The sequence below is a fragment of the Plecotus auritus genome (assembly GCF_963455305.1).
Source record: "Plecotus auritus genome assembly, chromosome: 8".
In the NCBI taxonomy this organism is placed as follows: domain Eukaryota; kingdom Metazoa; phylum Chordata; class Mammalia; order Chiroptera; family Vespertilionidae; genus Plecotus; species Plecotus auritus.
In genome coordinates, this window is record NC_137782.1 from 6,775,563 (window position 1) to 6,798,290 (window position 22,728).

A 22,728-nucleotide genomic window follows, 5' to 3' on the forward strand; every position below is an offset into this window, starting at 1 on the left:
ATAGCTACTGGTTGGATGGACACTTGGGCTTTTATATATATAGATTCTGTCTTCTGCTGTGCTCATTGAATAGTTTTTTAAAGAACTAATTTTGTTAGACATTTATATGGTCATATTTCAAATGTGTCTATTTTTTTTATCATAGTGTCCTGTTTTACGTAATGGTTTTTATTCCTTCTTTTGTCTCTAATTATTTAAAACAGAGGCCAGCAATTTTTCTATCAGAGGACAGAGAGACAGTGCAGTAGGCTTTGCAGGTCCTGTGATTTCTGTCACAACTATTCAACTCTGAATTGTAGTGCAGAGGTAGACCTAGGGAATCTAAACAGTTGGACTGGATATAGCTCATAAGCTGTAATTTATCAACAAATGATTGAAAATACACTTAATTGATATCAAATTCAAATGGTTCTCTTAACTCAAGTAGCTAAGAGTGGAAATTCTTCTGTTTGATGCATCAGCTGACTATCCCTCATGGTAGGTTACTTTCTTGTGTCAGTATTTCCACTTGTGAACTCTAAATATGGCCTCCCGTTGGAGGCCAGTGTGCCTTGCATTGTAGAACTACCCTTCAGAGCATACTGGCTTTGCAGACCATGCAGCTAGTATATTTATAAAGGTTGCTTTTTACATTATTGCTTTCAAAATACCCTGAATAAGAGTCTTCTGAAATAATCCAGTGCTTGGTGCTCTACTTGACACATGGGGACCACAGAATTACTGGTGCTACCAGTACCTCTATTAAATTCCCAGCACTATTATTGTTCGTTCTGTGTATTATAGAATCTACAGATATTGTACTTGCTACCACTTACGCTCCCCAATTTTTTTTTAAAATTCTGGTGAATTGAAAGACCATAAAGTACTTCTTTATCTAGAAATGGGCTCCTTTGAGACAAAAATAAGGACACATTGAGTGAAGTATGCATGATGAAAATTAAAGACAACTTAGGCAAATAGGAACACAAAGAAGCTTTGGAGATTTCCTTCTGAAATACCATTTTTAAAAGGGGTAGAATTAAATATATTCGTGAATCTATATGTGTATATATATATATGCTCGATATATACATATATTTGTGTGTACACGTGCATGATGTTTCCAGTCCGTAGTAAATTCATGCCTCTTGCTCTTTATCACAGGACACTTGAAATGGACCAAAGCTGAGGACATTGACATAGAAACCCCAGGATCTATTCTTGTCAACACTAACTTGAGGGCATTAATCAATAAACATACGTTTGCTTCCTTACCTCAGCATTTTCAACAATACCTCCTGCTTTTGCTCCCAGAAGTGGATAGGCAGGTAAGTGGAAGTTTAGACATTTGATATTAGTCACTAGTTGTATTTATAAAGTGGCAAGCCTATTCTCAAAGATGACTGAGAAGTGGACGGACCGTTTTGTAACATTACAGTATATTTATGTAATTTACCTGCTATTGCTAGCATTGGTGTATTTGTTTCATCTGCCAAAACAAAACCATTTTTTATTATCAGGAGTGAGCCAATTCCAATTGTAAGATACAGCACATTGCCATAGAGTGAGAACAGTAGACCTACCCACCAGGGGAAGGGGAAACAAAGAAATCAAACATTCCATCATCAAATACATCTTTGAAGTAGCTGCTGCCTTGCCCGGCGGGAATAGTGAAGTGTAGCAATAAAAAGCCAGGGCTTCTGACAAATTATGTAAATGTTTTTATTCTCAACTCTTTCCAAAAAGCATTTAAAATTTATGTTTGCCGTTGCCTTCTGAGAGTCTATCATCATGAATACGATTGCCTATAAATAATCACCTTTTATCTTTCTTTTAGTACAACTGGAAATGCTTTAAGTGTATTTTAGTATTTTTGAAAGGCCTCTAAAATAAGGAAATACAAAGATAGACCCACAATAGCAGGCATCAGTCATCTTCTAAAGCTGTTTCCTTAGAAAAGGCAAACAAATCCATCACATAAACGTTTATTAAATATCACAAAAATTATTACATGGTAAATAGGAAACATTTCCTTGTGGTTCTTATTTCAATAAATTTTGACACTATATATTGTTTCCAGTTGATGGACATAGTGTGTGCATATTTATGAATTTGTATCTCAAAATGAATTCGTATCTCAAAATGATAGTTACATCCATAGATTGAAATGGGCAAGATTGATTCTGTATTTTCACATTACTATGAATAATTTTTTTAGCTTTTTATTTGATTCTGTTTCTACTAACTTATCTCCTTTCATACATACTTAAAATTTGTTGAGCCATCTAGGTTTCTTATAGATCTCTTTGGTAGAGATTACTGTTCACATCTGGAAAAATATTACTTTCATTTTCGGAAGGTTTGTGTTTGGAAGTTTGCCTTCATTCTATAAAAATAGTTTAATATTTATGAAATCAATGATTACATACACTCGAGTTGGATACATCAGCTATATTTCTAAATAATCAAAACATGATATAGAAACATAAGTTTTAGGGGAAGGCAGAAGTATATTGAGCTTTCATATGCAGAAGGGAAGAATCAGAGACAAATTTAAGATTGGGCCGAGAAATACAGGCAGAATTTGAAAATAAATGACGGAAGGTGAAAGGCTCCGATACAAAATCAAGAGCTAATTTTGTGGGAGTCTGGATTTTAGGTAGAACTGCGCGAATGAATCTGGGGAGACAACGTAGAAGTTGATTTCGGGAGATTCTGGCGTATAAAGGCTAAAAGGTTGGCAAGGGTTCTCCCTGCGTTTGCAGTGCAAAGCCATGGCGGGCTTTTGAGCAGAGCTAAAATGTACAATATTGTTGCCCTTTAAGAAACTTAACTCTGGCAGTAAGGAAAAGGAATGCTAGAGATGGGAAGCATGAGAGTGGGAAAAGTGGTTAGAAAGCAATTTTAGTTGTTTCAAAGAGGCAAAATGAGGGCTTGAATTTGGAAAATAACGTTGAAATTGAGGAGGATGATAATGTCATCATTATCTTCATCATCATCCAGTGGTAGCAATTTTACATTTTGTCAAGTAGCAGTTGCAGTAAGATATAGGGAGAAGCTACTGATGACTCTTAGATTTCAAGCTTGTGTGATTGAGACTTGAGTGCAGGAATTAAGAAAAAATAGTACTTTTTTGTGGTGATGAGGACTGATTTTTTAGTTACACACTATTTCCTCCACTTCAACATCTGTGTGGTTTATCTTGTTGGCAATTCTGTCTCCAACGCCTAGAATAATATTTGGCATATAAAGGATAGTCAAGACATCTTTTCAGAATAGAGAAATGACATGTTGTCCTTGGGTTAGCCAAATAGCTCAGTAAGCCAGGGGCCAGCCTACGCAATATCTGTTACTCAGCTTTTTCTAGTCATTGTGAGAAATACAGATGAGCGAGGCACAATACCTGTCCACAAAAAACAGTTAGTTCATCAGGAAATTATTTACTCAAGAAATACTTACTGAGCACGTAGTATGTGCTTCATATACTTTGCGAAATACAGGGGATATAAGAATGAATCTTCTAGAGGAATAACAGAGAAGAAAGACAACCTCGTGTTAAAATGCTGTACAATATACACTTTGCTCATTACTAGGAATTAGGTCTTAAAAACTGGGTGGATCTACACCAAATTTAGCATAAGACTGGGGAAAGTAATATAAATGCCAAAATGGAAGAATAAAGAACATCCTCTGAGTGTCCAGAGGATAAAGAACGTCAGTCTGAAAGTGGTACCGGAGACGATTTCATGGTGGAAAGGATAACGGAACCTTGAAGAACTCATCGGTGTTTCATAAGTAGAATCAAGGGACAGTGACTTACAGAGGAAGAGTGTGCCACTTACAAAGACCCACTGCTGTGAGTACCAGGAGACTCAGCAGCTCATTGTGCCTGGATGAGGGGGAAAGAGGTGGGATGCTGTGCTGAAGGGTCATGTAGTTGGCCATCTTGATGACCTGGTTGCAGACTTCGCTCTTTGAACTCTTTCTGAAAGGAATGGGTACCATCAGAGATTTTTCAAAGGAGAAATGGCATGCATGGAATAATTTATGCAACTATTTTAGTGCCTGGACAGAAAGCAGGGGAAGAAGATCCTAAAGGATGAGTAAAATACAGTCTTTATTTTCTCTTAAGAGCCAGTCGTCCTGTGAATGATGGATGGGACAGGCAGAAAGTTAAGACACAGGGATGCTGGTTAAGAGACCATTGTAGTAGTTGAAAGTGGAGATAAGGGTCTGACCTTGGGCTTTTGGCCTTGAAAGTGAAAAGAAAGGACTGAATTTCAGGCATATTTTCAACCCAGACGAAAGGAAGAAATGAGAGATTGCTTGGGAGATGGGGTTGTGAAAGGTCCGGGAGGCAGTGGAGATTTTTATCTCGGGCGACTTGGGAGGACGAATGGCTCTGTGATCCTATCAGCATTTGGTACCCAGGAATTTAGAGCTCTTCTGTCTCTGTCTCAAGATGAGCAAAACCCTCTCTCCTGCCACCAAACTGCTGATGTTCCAGTTTAGCTTATAAAATCCAAGTGGGAATGGGCACCACTCCTTTCTGGGACAGAATCCCACCCGTAGAAGAGGCACGGGAATGGGAATCTGATTACATAGATTAATTTGAGCCAGTAGGAGGCGCTCTAATTATGTGAAATACCTGAGAATTTCACTTGTATGAAAGCTACCTTCACATATTTTCACAAAATTTGAGATTCCCAGCTTTCTTGTTTCCTCCCTTAGATTTTCCCAGGTCTCTGCCTGATTTCTCCCTAGCCGTCCTCCCTGGCCTCCTCTGGGCCACATGAAGTGGGTTCATCGCTTTATGGCATCTTCACAATACATGCTAGCTTTCCCGTTTCTCCCGTCAGTGCCAGCTGTCGTTAAGCTAGCCTGTCTGGTATTTTGTTTTCCTATATTTGTACTTTCCTTTCTTTTTAAGAAGGTATTTTTATCTTCGTTTACATTTTTTATTTACTCCTAGTTGTTTTATAACATTGCCACACTTAATTTTACTCTCCACACATTGTGCTGCAAGGAAGAGAAAATCGAACTCCAGCCGACTGAAATAATCAGGGGGTTTATTGGCTCAGGTAATTAGAAGAGAGAGGTTCGAGTGGGCTTCTGGTTGTTGGCCCTGGTTCCAGTATTTATTAAGGCCCCATTTAATTATTATTAGTGAATTATTTTTAAAATTGTCTCCCTTGTTGTTGGCACTATTCTAAACCTGAATCAAAAAATCAAAAAGGGTACTTGCCTCTTAGTTCCTATTCATGAAGAGAATACTTCTATTTCAGTATTTCAAAGAGGACCTAGGACTCACACTAAAGGTACTACTTAGGTCACATGGTCACTTCTAAAACAATGATGCTAGTAGCCAAGGCAATAGACTATGCACAGCAGTTTAAAGCAACCAGGCCCACTCTTGAACCTTAGAGGTAAAATGGTACACTGTGGTAGAGGTCAGATATACTTCAGAAATCTGGCTTTTAGGAGGTTCTATTAAAAGGATATGTAACGGGGTGGGATGGGACGAAGCTTGCTAGACAGTGCCTTCTGTAGGGGCGGGAATAGGTGTTGAGTTTAGTTTTAACATGTTGGGTTGAAATGCTTCTACGATATGAAATGTCCAGAAATGGTTATATGTTCAGGTTTGGGGACTGAATAAAATTCAGTTAGTGATAAAATTGCATAGATACCAGTGTCAGCTGTGAGATTTGAGGAGGCTGAGAGACATTGTCATCCCAGAGGAATACATGTATTTGTGAGAGAATGTAGGAAAGAGTGTGGGAAGGAGCCAGAGAGTAGATAGAAAATACAAATCCACGAGAAATCGTCAGTGTGGAGATCACATACAGGCCCCAGTGGCAAATGGACCTTAGGAGGTCATGGAGGGATAAGATGATGTCTTTCCTTTGTTCCTCTAGAGCCGTCCTTCAGCCTTCTTCACTCTGCTTGGCTCTGGGAAGCTAACTCATGCATGGACTACTGTACCAGGAGGACCTATGCCTCCTGGCTTTTTGTTGTTGTTGTTGCTTTTGTAATTTTTGAAATAATCACAAACTTTTAGAAAATTTAAAGATACATAGAGAATAAATTTCCAGCCTGATGACCAATCCTGTCCCCCCTCCCAATATATTGTGACTCAAAGGTATTTTCCACAAACAAGGATATTCTCGTACATATGCGCAATCCGAGCAATCATGATCAGAAATTTAACAGTGATCATTGTTACCGTGGAATTCTTCGACTCTGTTTAAGTTAGGCAGTTGTCCCCATAATGTCACTTTTGAGCAACAAGATCCAGTTCAGAATCTGTCATTGCATTCAGTTGTCATGTCTCCTTATCGCCTTCATTCTGGAACACTTCTTCAGTCATCCCTAGACTTGCATGATTTTGACACTTTGGAAGTGTGTGTGATGTTTCCCTGTGATTAGATTCACATGAAGTATTTTGGGGAGGAACATGATGAATGATGCTGTATTCTTCTCCTTGTAGCTATTAAGTGGCACACAATTTTGATTTGTCTCAATACTGATGATGTTCACTTGATCATTTGATTAAAGTGTATCTGCCACGCTCCTCCAGTGTAAAGTTACTGCTTCCCTGTGGTAATTAAATCATATTTTATGAGAAGGTTCTTCTAAACTGTGTGAATATACTGCTCTTCTTTAGATTCTCCATGTATCCATTTATTTATACCTGTATGGTTTCACTGTTTCCTGTTTTCTCAGTAGGTTATTGTGCTTGACTTTCCCACATTTGGTCACTGGGAGCCTGTTCAAGGGGCTCCTATGTCTTCTGACATTGTTCTTTGAGCACTTTATCACTTTGAAGCTCGTCAGACAGTTCCAGTCTCATCTGCATTTTATGTGCCCCAGCCCTGGATTGTACCGCTTGTCCGAGGGGCCATGTTCCCTTTAGTAGAGGATGGTATTTAAAAATCAAGATTTCCCAAAATGTGTGCTCTTCACTGTTAGGGGTGTTGCTGCTCCCAAGATCTAGGACAGAGCGATGAAATATCTGGATTTTTTTTTCTAAGACAGAGCTAGGACATCTGGCTAGAATATCTATATACACTGAGTGGCCAGATTATGATGATCTCTGAGTGCATAATAATCTGGCTACTCTGTGTGTGTGTGTGTGTGTATGTGTGTGTGTGTATACATATACATATACATATACATATACATATACATACATACATATACATTTATTTATTTATTTATTTATTTATTTATTAGAGGCCCGGTGCATGAATTCGTGCATGGATGGGATCCAGTCAGCCTGGCCAGGGGGAAGAGACATGGGTGGTTGGCCAGCCTGCCTGCTGGTTGAACTCCTGGTCGAGGGGACAGTTTGCATATTAGCCTTTTATTATATAGGACAGTGGTCGGCAAACCGCAACTCATGAGCCACATGCGGCTCTTTGGACCCTTGAGTGTGGCTCTTCCACAAAATACCACGGCCTAGGCGAGTCTATTTTGAAGAAGTGGCGTTAGAAGAAGTTTAAGTTTAAAAAATTTGGCTCTCAAAAGAAATTTCAATCATTGTACTGTTGATATTTGGCTCTGTTGACTAATGAGTTTGCCGACCACTGATATAGGATATACACTGAGTGGCCAGATTATTATGCGTTCACCAATCATAATAATCAGGCCACTCAGTGTATATAAAAGCCTAAGTGACCAAACGACCGTCGGACCGTTCGACCAGTAGCTATGATGCACACTGACAACCAGGGGGCAGATGCTCAATGCACAGGCATGGAAACATGGAACAGACTGATGAATCTCTAAGGGAAGGAGGGAGGGGGAGTGCAGGAAGGGATTAACCATAGGTCTTATATGCATACTAGAGGCCTGGTGCACGGATTCATTGGCCTGGCCTACGGGGATTGAACTGAAACCGGCCAGGTGCACGAATCAAGACAGGCCAGACATGCCCTGGAGGCCTCCCGCGGTCCCTCCCAGGCCCCGATTGGCCCCAATAGGCACTGGGCAAGACAGGCCGGCCCCTGAGGGGATCAGGCCGAAACTGGCAGTCCAACATTCCCTGAGGAGTCCCGGGTTGCAAGAGGGCGCAGGCCAGGCCGAGGCACCCCACCGGTGCACCGGGCCTCTAGTGAATACATAAAATGTGTGCTCATGTGTAGTGCGTGAACACCTTCTTATATCTGTGCCTTGAAAATAAAGAATACCTTATAGGAAAAAAAAGGGTGTGAACCTAGTCACTATAGAGAAATTCAACACAATTATTTCCATGTTTATAGATGTATCTGTACCTCATGGTTCACCCCAGTGTTCTCCCTCTTCAGAGCTGTCTTATACTGACAGTGAGGAACCTTAAACATTTGCTGAGTCCCCTTGTAGGTAGCCAGTCTTCCCCCCTGGTCACCATACCTCCCCTTGTGGATGGTCTCTTTCCTGCACACGGGCTCTCACCCCCAGGCCACAGTGGGCAGCCTTCCCTTCCTGCTTGACTTCTGATACTCACATCCATCCACTCCTCAAGCATGCACCGTCCTCACCACGCTGTTTCTACAGCCACTTCCAAGCCTCTCTCCACATGGACACCTGCCTCCCCCACAGGTCCTGAGATTGTACTCTGGGTCATCGAGGGCCCCCTCCGCCTCCTCTATGGCTCAGAGGCCTACATTACTTAAAACCTAAGGCCTGAATTGTTCACGGGGGGGGAGGAGGAAGAGAAGACCCCCTGGATTCTAACTGGGTTTAGCTTTCGGGGAGCCCAACAGAAGTTTGGGTGAAGGAGGAGGAATGGGACTGAGCCCCTCATCTGCCCTGTGTGGTCCACACCGCTGCATCCGCTGACCAGCTCCTATCAGAGGGTCCTGCCCACACAGCTCTCGCTACGTTCGGTGAAGCCCTTTGTCCCTTGCCTTTCAGGTCACATACCAGCCCCTTATCAGCTCTAGTTCATGCCACTGTCCTCTAGGGTTTGTCGCACACAGACCGCACCTTTATGAATAGTCTCATACATGTACTCTCCTCAAATCATTCTAACTTGAGGATGCCTGCTAGGCCCCCAACTCACTGACAGCCCTCTTGAGGAAGTCACAGTTCCTACTCTGAGAGGCATTGATTCCAGAGGAGCTGGAGATGTACAACCTGTAGTTACAGAACACGCCACGTGGTGGTATATGTAACATTGAGGAGTTGATGATATTGTCTGTGGGTGGTAGGAAGGCTTCAGAGAAAAGTCGTCATATGAATTAGGGTCTCAGAAGTGAAAGGAAGTTGACCAGGTTAAGAAGTGTAGCAGCTCTCCTAGCATAGGGAACAGTATGTGCCAAAGATAACATTGATTACTTGCAATTACTTCTACATAGATTATCACTCACCCTTACAATGCCTCTCCAAAGGGTCTGTATATTAACCCAACTTTCTCTATGTGGAAACGGAGGGTCAGGGAGACACTAGGGCTTACCCAGCTTCTCCCAAATAACAATGTGGGAGCCGGGATCTGAACACAGATTTGTCTGACTCCAGGTCATGCTCTTTCCCCTGATGAAGCTCCCTGCCCCAGGCCACAAGCAGAGCAGCACATGATGTCTATCAACACATAGTTGAGACGGCTGGGATGTAGGGTACGTCGAAGCTAGAAAGGTGGTTTGGAGCAAGCCTTTAGAAAAGGCCTCGTAGGTTGGCAAGCAATGTGGAATGTACTGAACATTTACATTTGACCGTGACATTCTCAGAGTTGTAGCGTAGGAAAGGGGCTCTGTTAGAGGAATGAAGCGCGATGCCGAGGAAGGAGAGTCCCCATGCTCCACCTGCCTGTGGTACGGCCACACTATTGCTGGGGCTGACCAGCAGCCCCTGAACAACGGATGAACAGATTACTCCGACACAGTTTCATTGTGGGGGAGAGGGCTAAGGGATGGCCTGCCTGAAGAAGCCAGGCAGCCTCGATTGCCTGCCTCATTGGACTTTTATTGGAATTTTTATCTTTAGATACAATCAATAGGGTGAGTAATCTTGGGAGGACACGTGTTTACATTGTCCTCTAGGCAAGGGCATACAGGTATTAAGCATAAGGATTCCAGTATAATGCCAGTCATCTTGGTCCGGCATCTCAAAGGGTTCAGCAATCTGGAGAAGGCACTGTGCGTAAAGTAGAGTCCAGAGACGAAACATTATTTTGGAAGGCATTATAGGGAGTCAGAGAAGACTTAGCTAAAGGAACTAAGTTCTCCTTGCCTCAGGACCCCTTGCTTTTTATTAACACAAATTATCCTAAAGTGAGGTAGATCTACACATCAAAGGGTAGGGTTTGTATACACAATCCATTGTCAGATTATCAGGTTTGGGAGAAACTGCCTTCGGCTGTTCAGTTATTTGGCTAGTAGGAGGCAATAACATGTAGATTAAGATGCCCTTAGCTGTCTGGCAGTAAACAGTCAATTTATGCATCCCTTTCAGGTTTGGGGAAATGCCTTTAGCCATTCCCAACAGGCGATAACATATGTGACTCAGCCCTTGTTGAGTCCCCAAGTTCCATCAACCTTTTGATGAAACTCTTGCAATTATGACATACTGGAACTGGCTTCTGGCACAGTAAACACCCCGGGGGTCTGCACATGCACAGACTTGTTTGGAAAGGTCAAGGAATAATTAGGGGGGGGGCACCTTTGACACCCCCCAAGTCTCCCCTAAGTCAGAATTCTGATAAACAGGGCAGGCGGCCTTCCACACACTTCCTTTTTCTCAGAATGTCCTCCTGACAACTTTCCAACCAAGTCTCCTGTGCTCCCCAACACACTATCTGCCTTCCTGTCCCTCAAACCTAATTCTCTCGGAGCCTCCGTGCTTGCTATCAGCTCTTCCAGAAACGCTTTTCCGGTATCTTCTGACAAGGCCAGCTCATTCTCACCCCCCAAATTAGTCTCCATGGCATCTCCTCCCAAGGGCTCTCCTCGCCTCCCCTCCCATGGAGCATACCCTCTTTAGTTGTTTTCTGCCTTATTTTTCTGTAAATGTCCTTCCCTGTGCTTTCCTCCTGAGAATAGAAGCCCCTGGACAGTAGCTCTGTCTCTTCTGTTTGTTCACTGTGCCTGGCATGTAGTAGGTGCTCAGTAAATGCTTTCTGAATGAATGAATGAATGAATGGGCATAGGCTGGGAAACCACATATTAAGGCTAGTTTAGTATGTCCTGTATACATAAGAACTTTAACCAAAGCCATTATAGAATGAGAAGGAAAGGCCTAATTTATGATGCATTGCATTAGTTCATTGGGGGTGCCGTAACAAAGTGCAGATTGGGTGGCCCCAAACCAGAAATTTATTTTCCCACCTTTCTAGAGGCTGCAAGTCCCAGATCAAGTTGCTGGCAGCTGGGCTCTCCTGAGGCCTCTGTCTTGTCACTGGGTCCTCACGGGGCCTTTTCCTTGTGCGACCCCATCCCGGGAGCCCCTTCCTCTTTTCATAGACACCAGTCGCATTGGATTCGGGCCTCACCCGTGAGACCTCATTTATGCTGAATCACCTCTTTAAAGGCCTTGTCTCCAAACACGTCCGGGGTGATGGTTTAAACATGCAATTTGGGGAGGACAAGTTCAGTCCAATACAGACATTTCAGAAATAAAATCAAGACGTGGTGCCTGGGTTTGGAGGAGAAGCAGGGACTGAGTACATATTTTTAGGCAGTGTTTATTGTGCATTGAGGACAGCAAAAGATGGGTGCTTTTTAAAGCGAGGGTCGACTGACGCATGCTTTTGCCCTAAAAGTTGAGGCAATTGCTGGGAGAAATTAAAGAGAAAGGATTTGATTTCTCGACCGAAGTTTAGACTAGATGGGAAGGAATGAGGATTGGAGAAGAAGCTGGTTCAAATGAGAAAAGTGCTAATTCATGAGGTCAGAGAGAAGAGACGCAGGAAGGGATGCGTGAAGAAATAACTGTGTGGAGTGCGGTGGGAAGTGAGGGGATTTCCGCGGGGGAGGGGTGTGGGTGTGATCAGACATTAGAGGACTGAGGTTTCAGGGAGCGAAAGGCCTTGGAAAACAGCTCCATGGACGGTCCTGTGATTCATCCTGGGAAAAGTTGTTGCTGAACGGCATTGAGACCTCAGTTGAGGTCGGGGGCAGCGGACACAGTTGGCCTACTGCTGTGTTTTTCACCTCAGCAATGCTAAATGTTTGTGCATTCGGCTTGGTCATAGCTCTGCCAGAAGTTGGGTCTTGCAGGGGTTGAAGGTTACAGAGGCTCAAAGGGAAGGAGCTGAGAGATTTCAGAGGACTTGTGAAAAGCTTGTAGAAATGGTTGATTTGGGGTGCAGGTTGGATAAGGAGAAGAGTAAGGGCAGAAGGGGTGAAAGGGGTGGAGGTCTCAGGGACAGGTAGATGTGTGTTTAAAGGAAGAAGTGCATGTAGTTGAATAGTGCTCTAGAGTCTCAAGATATGGTCAGCTCAGGTAAACATGTGGATCAGAAGCCCTCTCCTTGGCTGCAGCCCTTAGATTCAGAATCAAAACCAAAGAAACAAGCAGCATCGGGCCCTGCCAGGGAGCAGGTAGAGTTGTAGCTAGCTCTTCATTCAGCCCCCACGCGGGAATGCTGGTTTAATAAATTCAATGCTTGGGTTTGTAGCCAGACACATCTTTGTGCTCAGCTCTCTGCAAGATCTGCTTGGAGGATTTCTAGCACCTCCTGGATTATACAGAGCGGACCCTGCCTACTCTAACTAAGGATGTGTACTTTATACACTGTGTCTACGCAGAACAATTGTGTGACCTTTTAAAAATCTATGACAGCTGGTGGAATACATTTCAAGTAAAGTGGCGTCATATTTAGGTTTTTATTACACTTTCAGATGGAACATCACTGATGAATAGGTTGTTGTCATTTCTGTCATCTGTATCGTTTCTAAGTGAGGCTCATTTCTGCCTCCATTTGCTGGTATCAGGGCCATCAGGGCTGTTTCTCCAAATACGTACAAGACCATCCCCAACTGCTTCTAAGTAAATGATGCCTGTTATTTTTTGTCCAAATGGCAATTGCAGCATTTCAATGCATTCTTCCTGAGCTCCTAATTTTGTTCTGCATTTATATGTGTGTTGCTGTGGTCTGTTAAGTGATTAGCCACGGACGGATATGTACTCTGTAGGAGCTTTAAAATCCTATCTCGCTCTGTGCTCTTCAAGTTTTTGCACTCACTGGCAATAATGCACATAATTTGAACGGTGAATGTCATTAAACTGAAATGGAACATTTATACAGTCCCCTTTGCAGAGAATTCGTGACTAGGAAAATGAATGTGTGTGTCAGACATTTTACAGCACACGGGGGTGTGATTTATTGATATCTGTCGGCATCAGTGTGTATATTTAAAGAAGTCACGCAGCCTTTATAAATGCAAATGGGAAATGACTTTCCATCTTTTTCCTCGATGGAAATAACTCAGACATTTGCAATAATTCAGGCTCTTCTTAGAAATTGCTCTATGTACCATATATATTGATTTTAAAATTATACAGTTATTTTATTCTACAAATAGCGTATATAATGAAATGTCAATTTGCCTAACAGATTATAAAAATTCAAAGGTATTAAGGATATGAAAAAATACTAGGATCTTAAGCCTTTGGGTAAAAGTAAGTGTGTGCTTGAGATGTAATTATTTTAATGGAACTGACACTTGGGCTTTCCCTGCGTCTGAAAGCATATCTGAAAGTACTTAGGAAAGCCCACATTCCCTCCAGCCCAAGCCTCTTCCTGGGGACGGTCAGTCATTCAGGGCCAGAGGTGTCGTTTTAGACCCCGCCTGGGGATCTCCATTCTTGGCATTTGGGCTTTATGCTTATGAAGGGAAGCGACTTCATTTGAATAGTATTCATTTCTTAACTAACTGGACAGTGAGCCTCAAATCCTGTTTGTCGGTATCTACTTCAATAAATGTCCAATGATGAATCAACTAGATTGGATTACAGATGAACAAGTCATTGCATGTAATAGGCAGTAAGACAAACAGAGCTCATTCCCGCCCTGCACACGGAGGAGCACATGCCCACGTAAGCCTGGGAGCACCCCATGTGTGCATTGCACCCCTTCTTCCTCTTTTATATTGGGCTCCTGAGAGAGAGTGTTGGATCAGCTGCCACCTCTCCCATATCAGATTGTTACATATGTAATATTGGCATTGCATATTTATACTAGAAGCCCGGAGCATGACCTTTGTGCATGGGGGGTGGGGGTGGGGGTGGGGGAGACTCCCTCAGTCTGACCTGCGCCCTCTTGCAGTCCAAGAGCCCTCGGGGGATGTCCAACTGATGGCTTAGGGCTGCTGCTGCGGAGGCGGGAGAGGCTCCTGTACCAGCCCTGAGACCTGCATTAAGCGTCTTCCCCCTGGTGGTCAGTGTGTGTCATAGCAACTGGTTGTTCTGCTGTTCAGTCAATTTGCATATTAGCCTTTTATTGTATAGGATAATTACCTTTGTTATCTTACATAAGTAACTTAATATGTACATGTAACACTCAACTGTCAGTTTATGTGAGCATGGAGAATAAGGAACTTTAACCTCATTTTATCAGACAAATGACTAGAATAGGAGGGAGTCATGCATGGGGCAGATTATACGTAAGTGTCTGTCACTGTAATAAAGGACATTCTTGAACCATGTCCAGCACGGCCAGTGGTGAATCTGAGGAGGGGCGGTGAAGGGTTAAAGAAAACAGACAAGAGAATACAGTTGGGGCCAGGTGGATCACTGTGCCTGGATGAGGAAACAGTGACACAGACTGTAAGCTGAAGCTTTATTTTATAGTCAGATCACACAAAGCAAAACAAGGGCAAGAATTTTACAATGTTCTTGTGAGTTTCAAATCTGCTTCTTTCCTGTTGTTGCCATTCTCCGAACTCTATCAAGCTTTGTTTAGGCAGCACTGGCTGCACCCCCGGCAGCCCACCTCCCTTAGCTACCTAGGACTGCGGGGTTGGACTGTAAGGTCAAGCTTACAACCATAGTCTTCTGGCTATCATTGTGCTGGGAGGGCTTTGCCCTCCAAGCTGAGACTTATGTGTGAGTTTGCCACAAGTCAGTCTGAGGCTTAAACCTGTCCAAATGCTGTAGCTGCTTTCCACAGTTCTAATGCCAAGGTCACCAGGGGCCTTTAGGAACAGGTGTCACGCAATGACTCACCCCTAAGTCAGGCTCAAGGGTAAGAAGGAAGAAAACGGATTTCCTTATTAAATCACCTTTAGAACTCCTAGTAGATATGACACACTCTTCAAAAATAGTTGCCTGAGAAAATCCTTGGGTTCCCTTTGTACCATTTATTAAAGATCATTGTCAAGGAATGAAGAGTCAGCTGTAAGCTTGACATGAATGCTGCAGGAATGTCTGAATGTTTGGACTAAGGTGGTGCTTAAGTGTGCTTAGTCACTTCCCTTTCTGGCTTCTAAATTCTCGTGAAAATGACACTAACTTTTTCTCATTATTCTATTTCTTTATTAGTCCTGGAACCCAGGGGAAGAAGCCAAACACGGTGAGGAATTTCTGCAGGAGATAATGGGGGAGTAGGGGGGGGGGGGGGTGGACCAGATTGAGCTAAGAGATTACCAAAATGAAAGTTGGTGCTTGGAAAGGTTGGGATCTGACTGAAAGGACTGTGGGTTTGCCCCCCACAAAACCAGCTCCGGGTGGGCGGGGCCAGAGGCAGGTGAGCCTCAGTGGAGCACGTCTCTGCTCGGGAAATGTTGCTTAGGATTTAGCCTCCAGGGCACACTGCAGAAAACGCTCCCGTCGTTACTGGCTAATGGGCTGCTGTGTTCTGTGTCCAAAGGCTGGCTGAATGGTTAGCTAAAGGGAGGCCTAACCTCACCGATGGATCCTTAAATATGTGGTGAAGTCGGCCTTTGTTAAGGAATCCATTCCTATTCCTCGCAGGTAACAAACCTTACTTGGGCAGAGAGCAAAGACACACTTTTCCCTGATCCCTTATGTGAGCCTGAAAAACATACACAATGTCCAAGAGTTTCTGGTGGAAACCATCTCAACACCTAACACAGAGGCAACACCTGCTGTGTTTGGAGGGCAGAGGCGTGGCCGCGGTCAGTCTTGCTGGAGGTCTCTCCGTTCCTTGTCCTCATCCCTCTGTGAAACCGTGATAGGTGGCGTGTAGTTAGTGGGAAAAGTATTCTTCCTTAAAGAGAGCACTTTTCATTGTAACGGTATCATTATTCAGTGTAGTTTTGTTCATATTTGCCTGGGCATTGGGGTCGTCAGTTTGCACTAGGTTTTCAGATTACATTTGCCGTTCATAAACACTGGAAGCCTACTTCTAAGCGTTTCCTTTCCCTGCTCATCAGTGACAGAAGATTAATGGGCAGTTAGAGTGACTGCGTTCAAGGACTTGACAGTCTCATTTGGATCACACCCAGCCCTTTGGCTCCATCCCTGGCTGCCTGATGGCTTTATGTTTCAACAGCAACCGGGGCAAAAATGTCTCCACGGTGGGACTCAGTTTTCCCTTCTCGCTGGTCAAGGAGGTGGCCTGAGGGTCAGCTTGCTGCTCTCAGCTACCAGCCTCCTCTTGGTGGCTCACCAGCAGAAACTCCGTTCCTTTGAAGAGCACCCTTTGGCTTGAATTTTTCTACGCTCTGTTTCAAAAAGTAGTTACTTCAGGGAGGCCATAGAAGCTCTCTGTTCTCCGGGGTCCCTTTCTACCTGAGACAGACCTAGAGCCACGTTCCAGAGCTGGTGACAGGAGTCATACTCCGACTTTAGAAGCGGGGCACGGGGTGCAGGTGGCAGCCTCTGTCTGGCCTTCTCGTGTTGCCTCTGCCCATATGGGACCCTCACCCTAAGAGTGATCTGGAGCAAGAGCATCCGGGTCCCAGGACCCTTGGCCTGCCACCCCCGGGCCAGAGCCACCGCCCTGGGGAGACCTGGAGAAGGCTGTGTAGAGAAAGGCACCCTGGCCTCTTGGCTGTGCTTGCCAGGAGGTTAGCCTCTGCACTTCAGGGCTGGAGGGGGTCAGAAATGCGCTGGCCCGCCTCCCCCGTGAGGCACTGCCTTCCTTACTGGGGGCTGAGGGAGTGGGGGCCCCTTCTTTTGGGGCACAACCACCAGGAGAAGAGTTTCCCTGGAGGAAACGGTGGGGGAAGGAGTGGGTTTGGGCTAGGTTGCACAGACTCTTGTGGTTACAGAGATTGAGTGGGTTTTTTGAACAACTGTTTCCTCATTGGCTGTAGTCCAAAAACTTTGAATGGTGTTGGTTTGTTTTTAAATAATTTTCACTATTATGGTTGTTTCACTGAGTTCCTCACATCACCATTCTGAAAATGGAGCTCTGCTACTTTTAGAATTTTAATGAATTTTATAAATGGTAATAAATAATTTATTTATAATAAAGAATATAAAAATAAAATATTTTTTCTGCTGGATTACTAAAGCGTTTATTAAATAAACCATCTTTTTCACAAAAGTGACATATTAGTAATGCATGGATGTTTTGATAGGAGCCATATGTTCATATCAGATAATTTTTTTCAATAAAATTCAGATTAAAATCTTATCTCTATGAGTAAAACACCTCAGGAAAACTGCTTTATAGCCTTCCTATCATCTTAGATTACATTTACATTCAGACTTCAAAGGGAAGAGTTGCAGTTTTGCTAAGCTTTTTTGTATCACAGAAGGTTGTAAAGAGAGAGTTGTATTAGAATACAGGTAATTTGAAAAAACAATACATGGAGTTTGACAGTTTCCATTAGTAATACATTTAGCAATTGTTTGAATACTTTTTCCTCAACGAAGGGTATTTCTTTTAACTGTACATTTAACTTATAGTTACTTTTCATAATTTTAAGGAGTTTATACTTGCTTTGGAGAAAGGGATAATTAATTTATATTAGATTTTCAATGGTGACAGTAAAATTGCACTTGGCAACTCATGACTATTGAGCCTGTTTTTAAATACCCTAATTCTTTGATAGCCACTAGGAATAAAATTAATGAGTTGAAGCCTGTATTCAAGGACTTTACAATCTAGAAGAGTCTGATATACGACCTTCGAAAATAGTGTGAGAAGTTCTAAAACAGAAGTATGTCATTGAAATGGGGGAGTTCAGAGTTGTCATGGTACTTAGAATAGGTTTCATTTATTTTTCTTGCCTAGAGTAAGTTTGCATCAAAACTTTAAAGATTTTTTTTTAAATATATTTTATTGATTTTTTACAGAGAGGAAGGGAGAGGGATAGAGAGTTAGAAACATCGATGAGAGAGAAACATCGATCAGCTGCCTCCTGCACACCTCCTACTGGGGATGTGCCCGCAACCAAGGTACATGCCCTTGACCGGAATCGAACCTGGGACCTTTCAGTCCGCAGGCCGACGCTCTATCCACTGAGCCAAACCGGTTTTGGCTAGAGATTAGTTTTTATTAATTGGTGTTTTAGTGCCAGATTTTGGTTAAGTCTGGTGTTCTGTACATAGAGATATCATTAAGTAATTGGTACGTGAAAGAAAAACTTCACTAATGGATAGTTGATGAAATGTTTCAAGTAGTTCAGTTTCTCTGTTTTCTTTCATCTCCTCTTGGGATTTTTTCCAGAAAGTTACTTTTGTACTCTGCGTTTTCATTTAAATTATTCATCTAATGTTTTATCCATTCAGAGATTCCATTGAAAGGAAAAGAAGGAAACTAGAAACAAAATCTGTTAAACAGGATTGAATAAGCTCTTATTGATACTCAGATATTATTTGATATGTTTTCAATAGCTTAGGTATATTTATTATATTAATATAATCCAACTATTCATATACATTTGGTTCTTAATAAATAAGGTATATTTTTTGCTTTTGGGGGTATCTTAAAATACACATGCATGTATTTCATATTCCAAAAGATAAAACAACTTTACTGTGTTTTGAATATCTACTAAATATGTTTCATTGGGGAAGGAAGATCATTGGGTACCACCCCACCACTCTTATACAGATGCATATCCAAATCCTGATGATACGCTTCATTTAAAAAAAAATTTTGTTGTTGTTGATTTTAGAGAGAAGAAGGGAAAGGGGTAGAGAGATAGAAATATCAATGAGAGAGAGACATTGATTGGCTGCCTCCTGCACGCCCCCCAATGGGGATGGAGCCCTCAACCTGGGCATGTGCCCTGATCAGGAATCAAAGCATGACCACCTGGTTCATGGTCCGATGCTCAACCAGCCGGGCGATATGCTGCGTTTTAAAAAATTTAACTGAAAATATTTTCCTTATACCGAATGGGTGTGACAACTTTATTTACATTTAATGATGTGGCCACTTAATTACTATAAGCTTTTACCTTATCTAAAAGGAGCCATATCCAGCAGCAAAGGCATGTTTCTACTCCAGATTTTTACAAACCTGTGCCGCACGACAGACACTTGTAGACAATGTGCAGCCTGTGTTATTGAAGAGGCGCCCTCCCGGGGTTGCCTTGGCCGATTCTGAGTTTATCGACCCTGGGTCTTCGTCGGTTGTCACATTCATTTTCCTTGCCGGTCTGTGGGTCAGCTCTTTCTTACCGGGAGGGAGTAATGGGAGGAAAACAGAACTATTTCTTGATTTTTATAGAAATGTTTTTTGAAGTATAACATGCATACAGATACATGCCCATCTGATAGTTCTGTAGTTTTACGAATTTCTAAAAACTGGGCACACCCTTGTAACTGGCATATAGATTTTTTTTTTTTAAAGAGGGACTCTATCCTATTGGGAGCGCTTTGTGACTCACTCGAGTAGCAGTCACTCCAAGGAACCCACTATCCCGACTTGTGCTACCGTCAAGTAGTGTTACCTGTTTCTGAAGTTTATGTAAGTGAAGACATTGTGCGTACCCTGTTTGTTTCATGAAACGTAATATTGTTAGTGGATTCATACATTTCGTTGTATGTGGCAGTGATTAATGTAGTATTCTCATTGCTGTGTAGTAGTCCATTGAGGAATTATACCATAATTTCTTTATTGATTCTTTTGGTGGACTTTTAGGTTAATTTTATTTTGCCACTATTTTGAGTAGTATTGCTCTAAACCAGCCGTGGGCAAAGTACGGCCCGCGGGCTGGATCCGGCTGTTCTATCCGGTTCTCTTGCTCTCCCCTCCACTCCTTTACTTTGAATTTATATTAGTTCACACAAACACTCCATCCATGCTTTTGTTCCAGCCCTCCGGTCCAGTTTAAGAACCCATTATGGCCCTCAAGTCAAAAAGTTTGCCCACCCCTGCTCTAAACCCTTTTTTTCTCTATGATTTTTTGGTTTGCCTAAGAACAGAATATTTGGGTTGATGCCTACAGGTCTAATTGCTGGGTCATAGAATTTGCATATATGCAGCTTTTAAAAATAGTATTCAACAGCTTCCCAAAGTGGTTACCCCTATTTCACTGGGAATATATGAACATGTAGCCTATTCCACATTCTTACCAGGACTGGATATGGTCAGTGTTTATAATTTTTTATATTTTAGGTTTAGTTTGCATTTCTCTGATGACTAATGCAGTTGAGCCACGTTTTATATATTATCAAAACATATTGGTGAGTGCATCTAATATATAGATCAATTTAGGAAAAAATTGAAACTTTTACCACATTGAATCTTGTAATCCATTATTATAGTTTGTTCTTCTGTTTATGACTTCTCTAATTTCTCTCAATAATGTTTGATAATTTCCTTAGGAAAGGTCTTATACATAGATTTGTTCCTACATATCTGCTGATTTTTGCTGCTATTCTAAATTATTTCTATTTTTTGTTAATGATATAGAAATACATTTTTGGAATATTGATTTTTCTCAGTGAACGTGCTAACTCACCTGTTAATTATAAAGTGTATAGTTGTTTTTTTTTGGATTCTCTGCATATACAATTATATTGTCTATAACAATTACAGCTTTGTTTATTCTTTTAAAATGTTGATATCTTTATTACATGATTTCACTGCATAATATCTTCAGTACAGTTTTGAATAGAAGTGGAAATAGCTTCCATCTGTATCTTGTTTTCAATCTCAGGGATAAAGATTGTATTGTTTCATTTATACGCAGGAAGCTTCTATTTTTTTTTAAATAGAAGCTTTTTATCATATTAAGGACGTTTTATACGTTTTTTAGTTTTCTGAGTTTTAATCGCAAATGGTATTTTCTGCATCTATTAAGATTATTGTTTTCTCCTTTATTATATTAAAGTGGTTAATGACCAATTTCTTATCAGATATTAAAGAAGCTGTATATTTCTGGAATAAACAAAACATCCTATCTAATAAAAGAGTGATATGCAAATTAACCCTCACTCCACTACACCCACCAGCCATGCCCACCAGCCATGCCCACCAGCCAATCAGAGCGAATATGCAAATAAACCCAACCAAGATGGCTATGGCCACAGAGAGCAGGAGGGAGGCTTGGGTTTCCCTGGCAATGGAGGAAGCCAAGCTTTCCGCCTGCCCTTGCCGGCCTAGGCCTCCACTCAAGGCTACAAAGTTTCAATGATAGAAGATACATAAACCCAAACAGAAATGGCGGCAGCCACGGAGCTGGAAAGAGCAGGAGGCTAGGGTTGCCCCCGGCGATGGAGGAAGCCAAGCTTTCCGCACACCCTGGCCGGCCCAGGCCTCCGCTTAAGGCTACAAAGTTTCAATTGTAGAAGATAAATAAACCCCAGATACCAGGGCCTTCGCTTGGGTCACCAGGGGGCGTGGCCGGCCTGCAAACCACCACAGGCCCCTTGCCCAGGCTGCCCCACACCCCAAGGGAACCACCACCCTGATCCGGGACATCCTTCAGGGCAAACCAGCTGGCCCCCACCCGTGCACCAGGCCTCTATCCTATCTAATAAAAGAGTGATATGCATATTGACCATCACTCTAACACACAAGATGGCTGCCCCCATGTGGTCAAAGCTCCTGCCCCCATGTGGACACAAGATGGCCACCACAAGATGGCCAGCAAGGGAGGGCCGTTGGGAGGGACCAGGCCTTAAAGGGAGGGCAGTTGTGGGCGATCAGGCCAGCAGGGGAGGGCAGTTAGGGGTGACCAAGATGGCAGGGGAGAGCAGTTGGGGGCGACCAGTCCTGCAGGGAAAGGCAGTTAGGAGGGACCCAGGCCTGCAGGGGAGAGCAGTTAGGGGTGACCAGGCCTACAGGGGAGAGCAGTTAGGGGTGACAAGACCTGCAGGGGAGGGCAGTTAGGGGTGACCAGGCTGGCAGGGGAGGGCAGTTAGGGGTGACCAGGCTGGCAGGGGAGCAGTTAGGGGTGACCAGGCTGGCAGGGGAGGGCAGTTAGGGGTGACCAGGCTGGCAGGGGAGCAGTTAGGCATCAATCAGGCTGGCAGAGGAGTGGTTAGGGGTGATCAGGCTGGCAGGCAGAAGCAGTTAGGAGCAATCAGGAAGGTATGCAGGCAAGCAGTTGGGAGCCAGCAGTCCTGGATTGTGAGGCCCAGTGGGATTGGGCCTAAACGGGCAGTCGGACATCCCTCGAGGGGTCCCAGATTGGAGAGGGTGCAGGCTGGGCTGAGGGACACACACACCCCCGTGCACGAATTTCGTGCACTGGGCCTCTAGTACATACATATAAAAGGCAAATTGCTAATACTTTGCTTAGGATTTTTACATTTATAATAGAGAGAGTCCTTGGCCTATCATATTCCTTTCTGATAAGGTTTTGTCAGGTTTTGCTTACAAAAGCAATGCTGGCCTCTTAAAGTCACTTAGTAAATATTCAGTTTGGTGGGGAAATTTGTATAAGATCATTGCTTTTTCAA

General features: G+C 43.0%; 1 protein-coding gene across 2 annotated transcripts in view; it reads left to right on the forward strand.

Moving 5' to 3' along the window:
* The window catches only part of ASXL3 (ASXL transcriptional regulator 3), a gene marked incomplete at its 3' end in the record, with an annotated part of 191,422 nt that overhangs the window by 130,211 nt on the left and 38,483 nt on the right, over positions 1-22,728 (forward strand). For both annotated transcript variants that reach the window (XM_080683489.1, XM_080683490.1), the window contains exon 8: positions 1,144-1,307. In XM_080683489.1, coding sequence (XP_080539615.1) covers positions 1,144-1,307 — 164 coding nt within the window. The remainder of the gene's footprint in view (positions 1-1,143; positions 1,308-22,728) is intronic.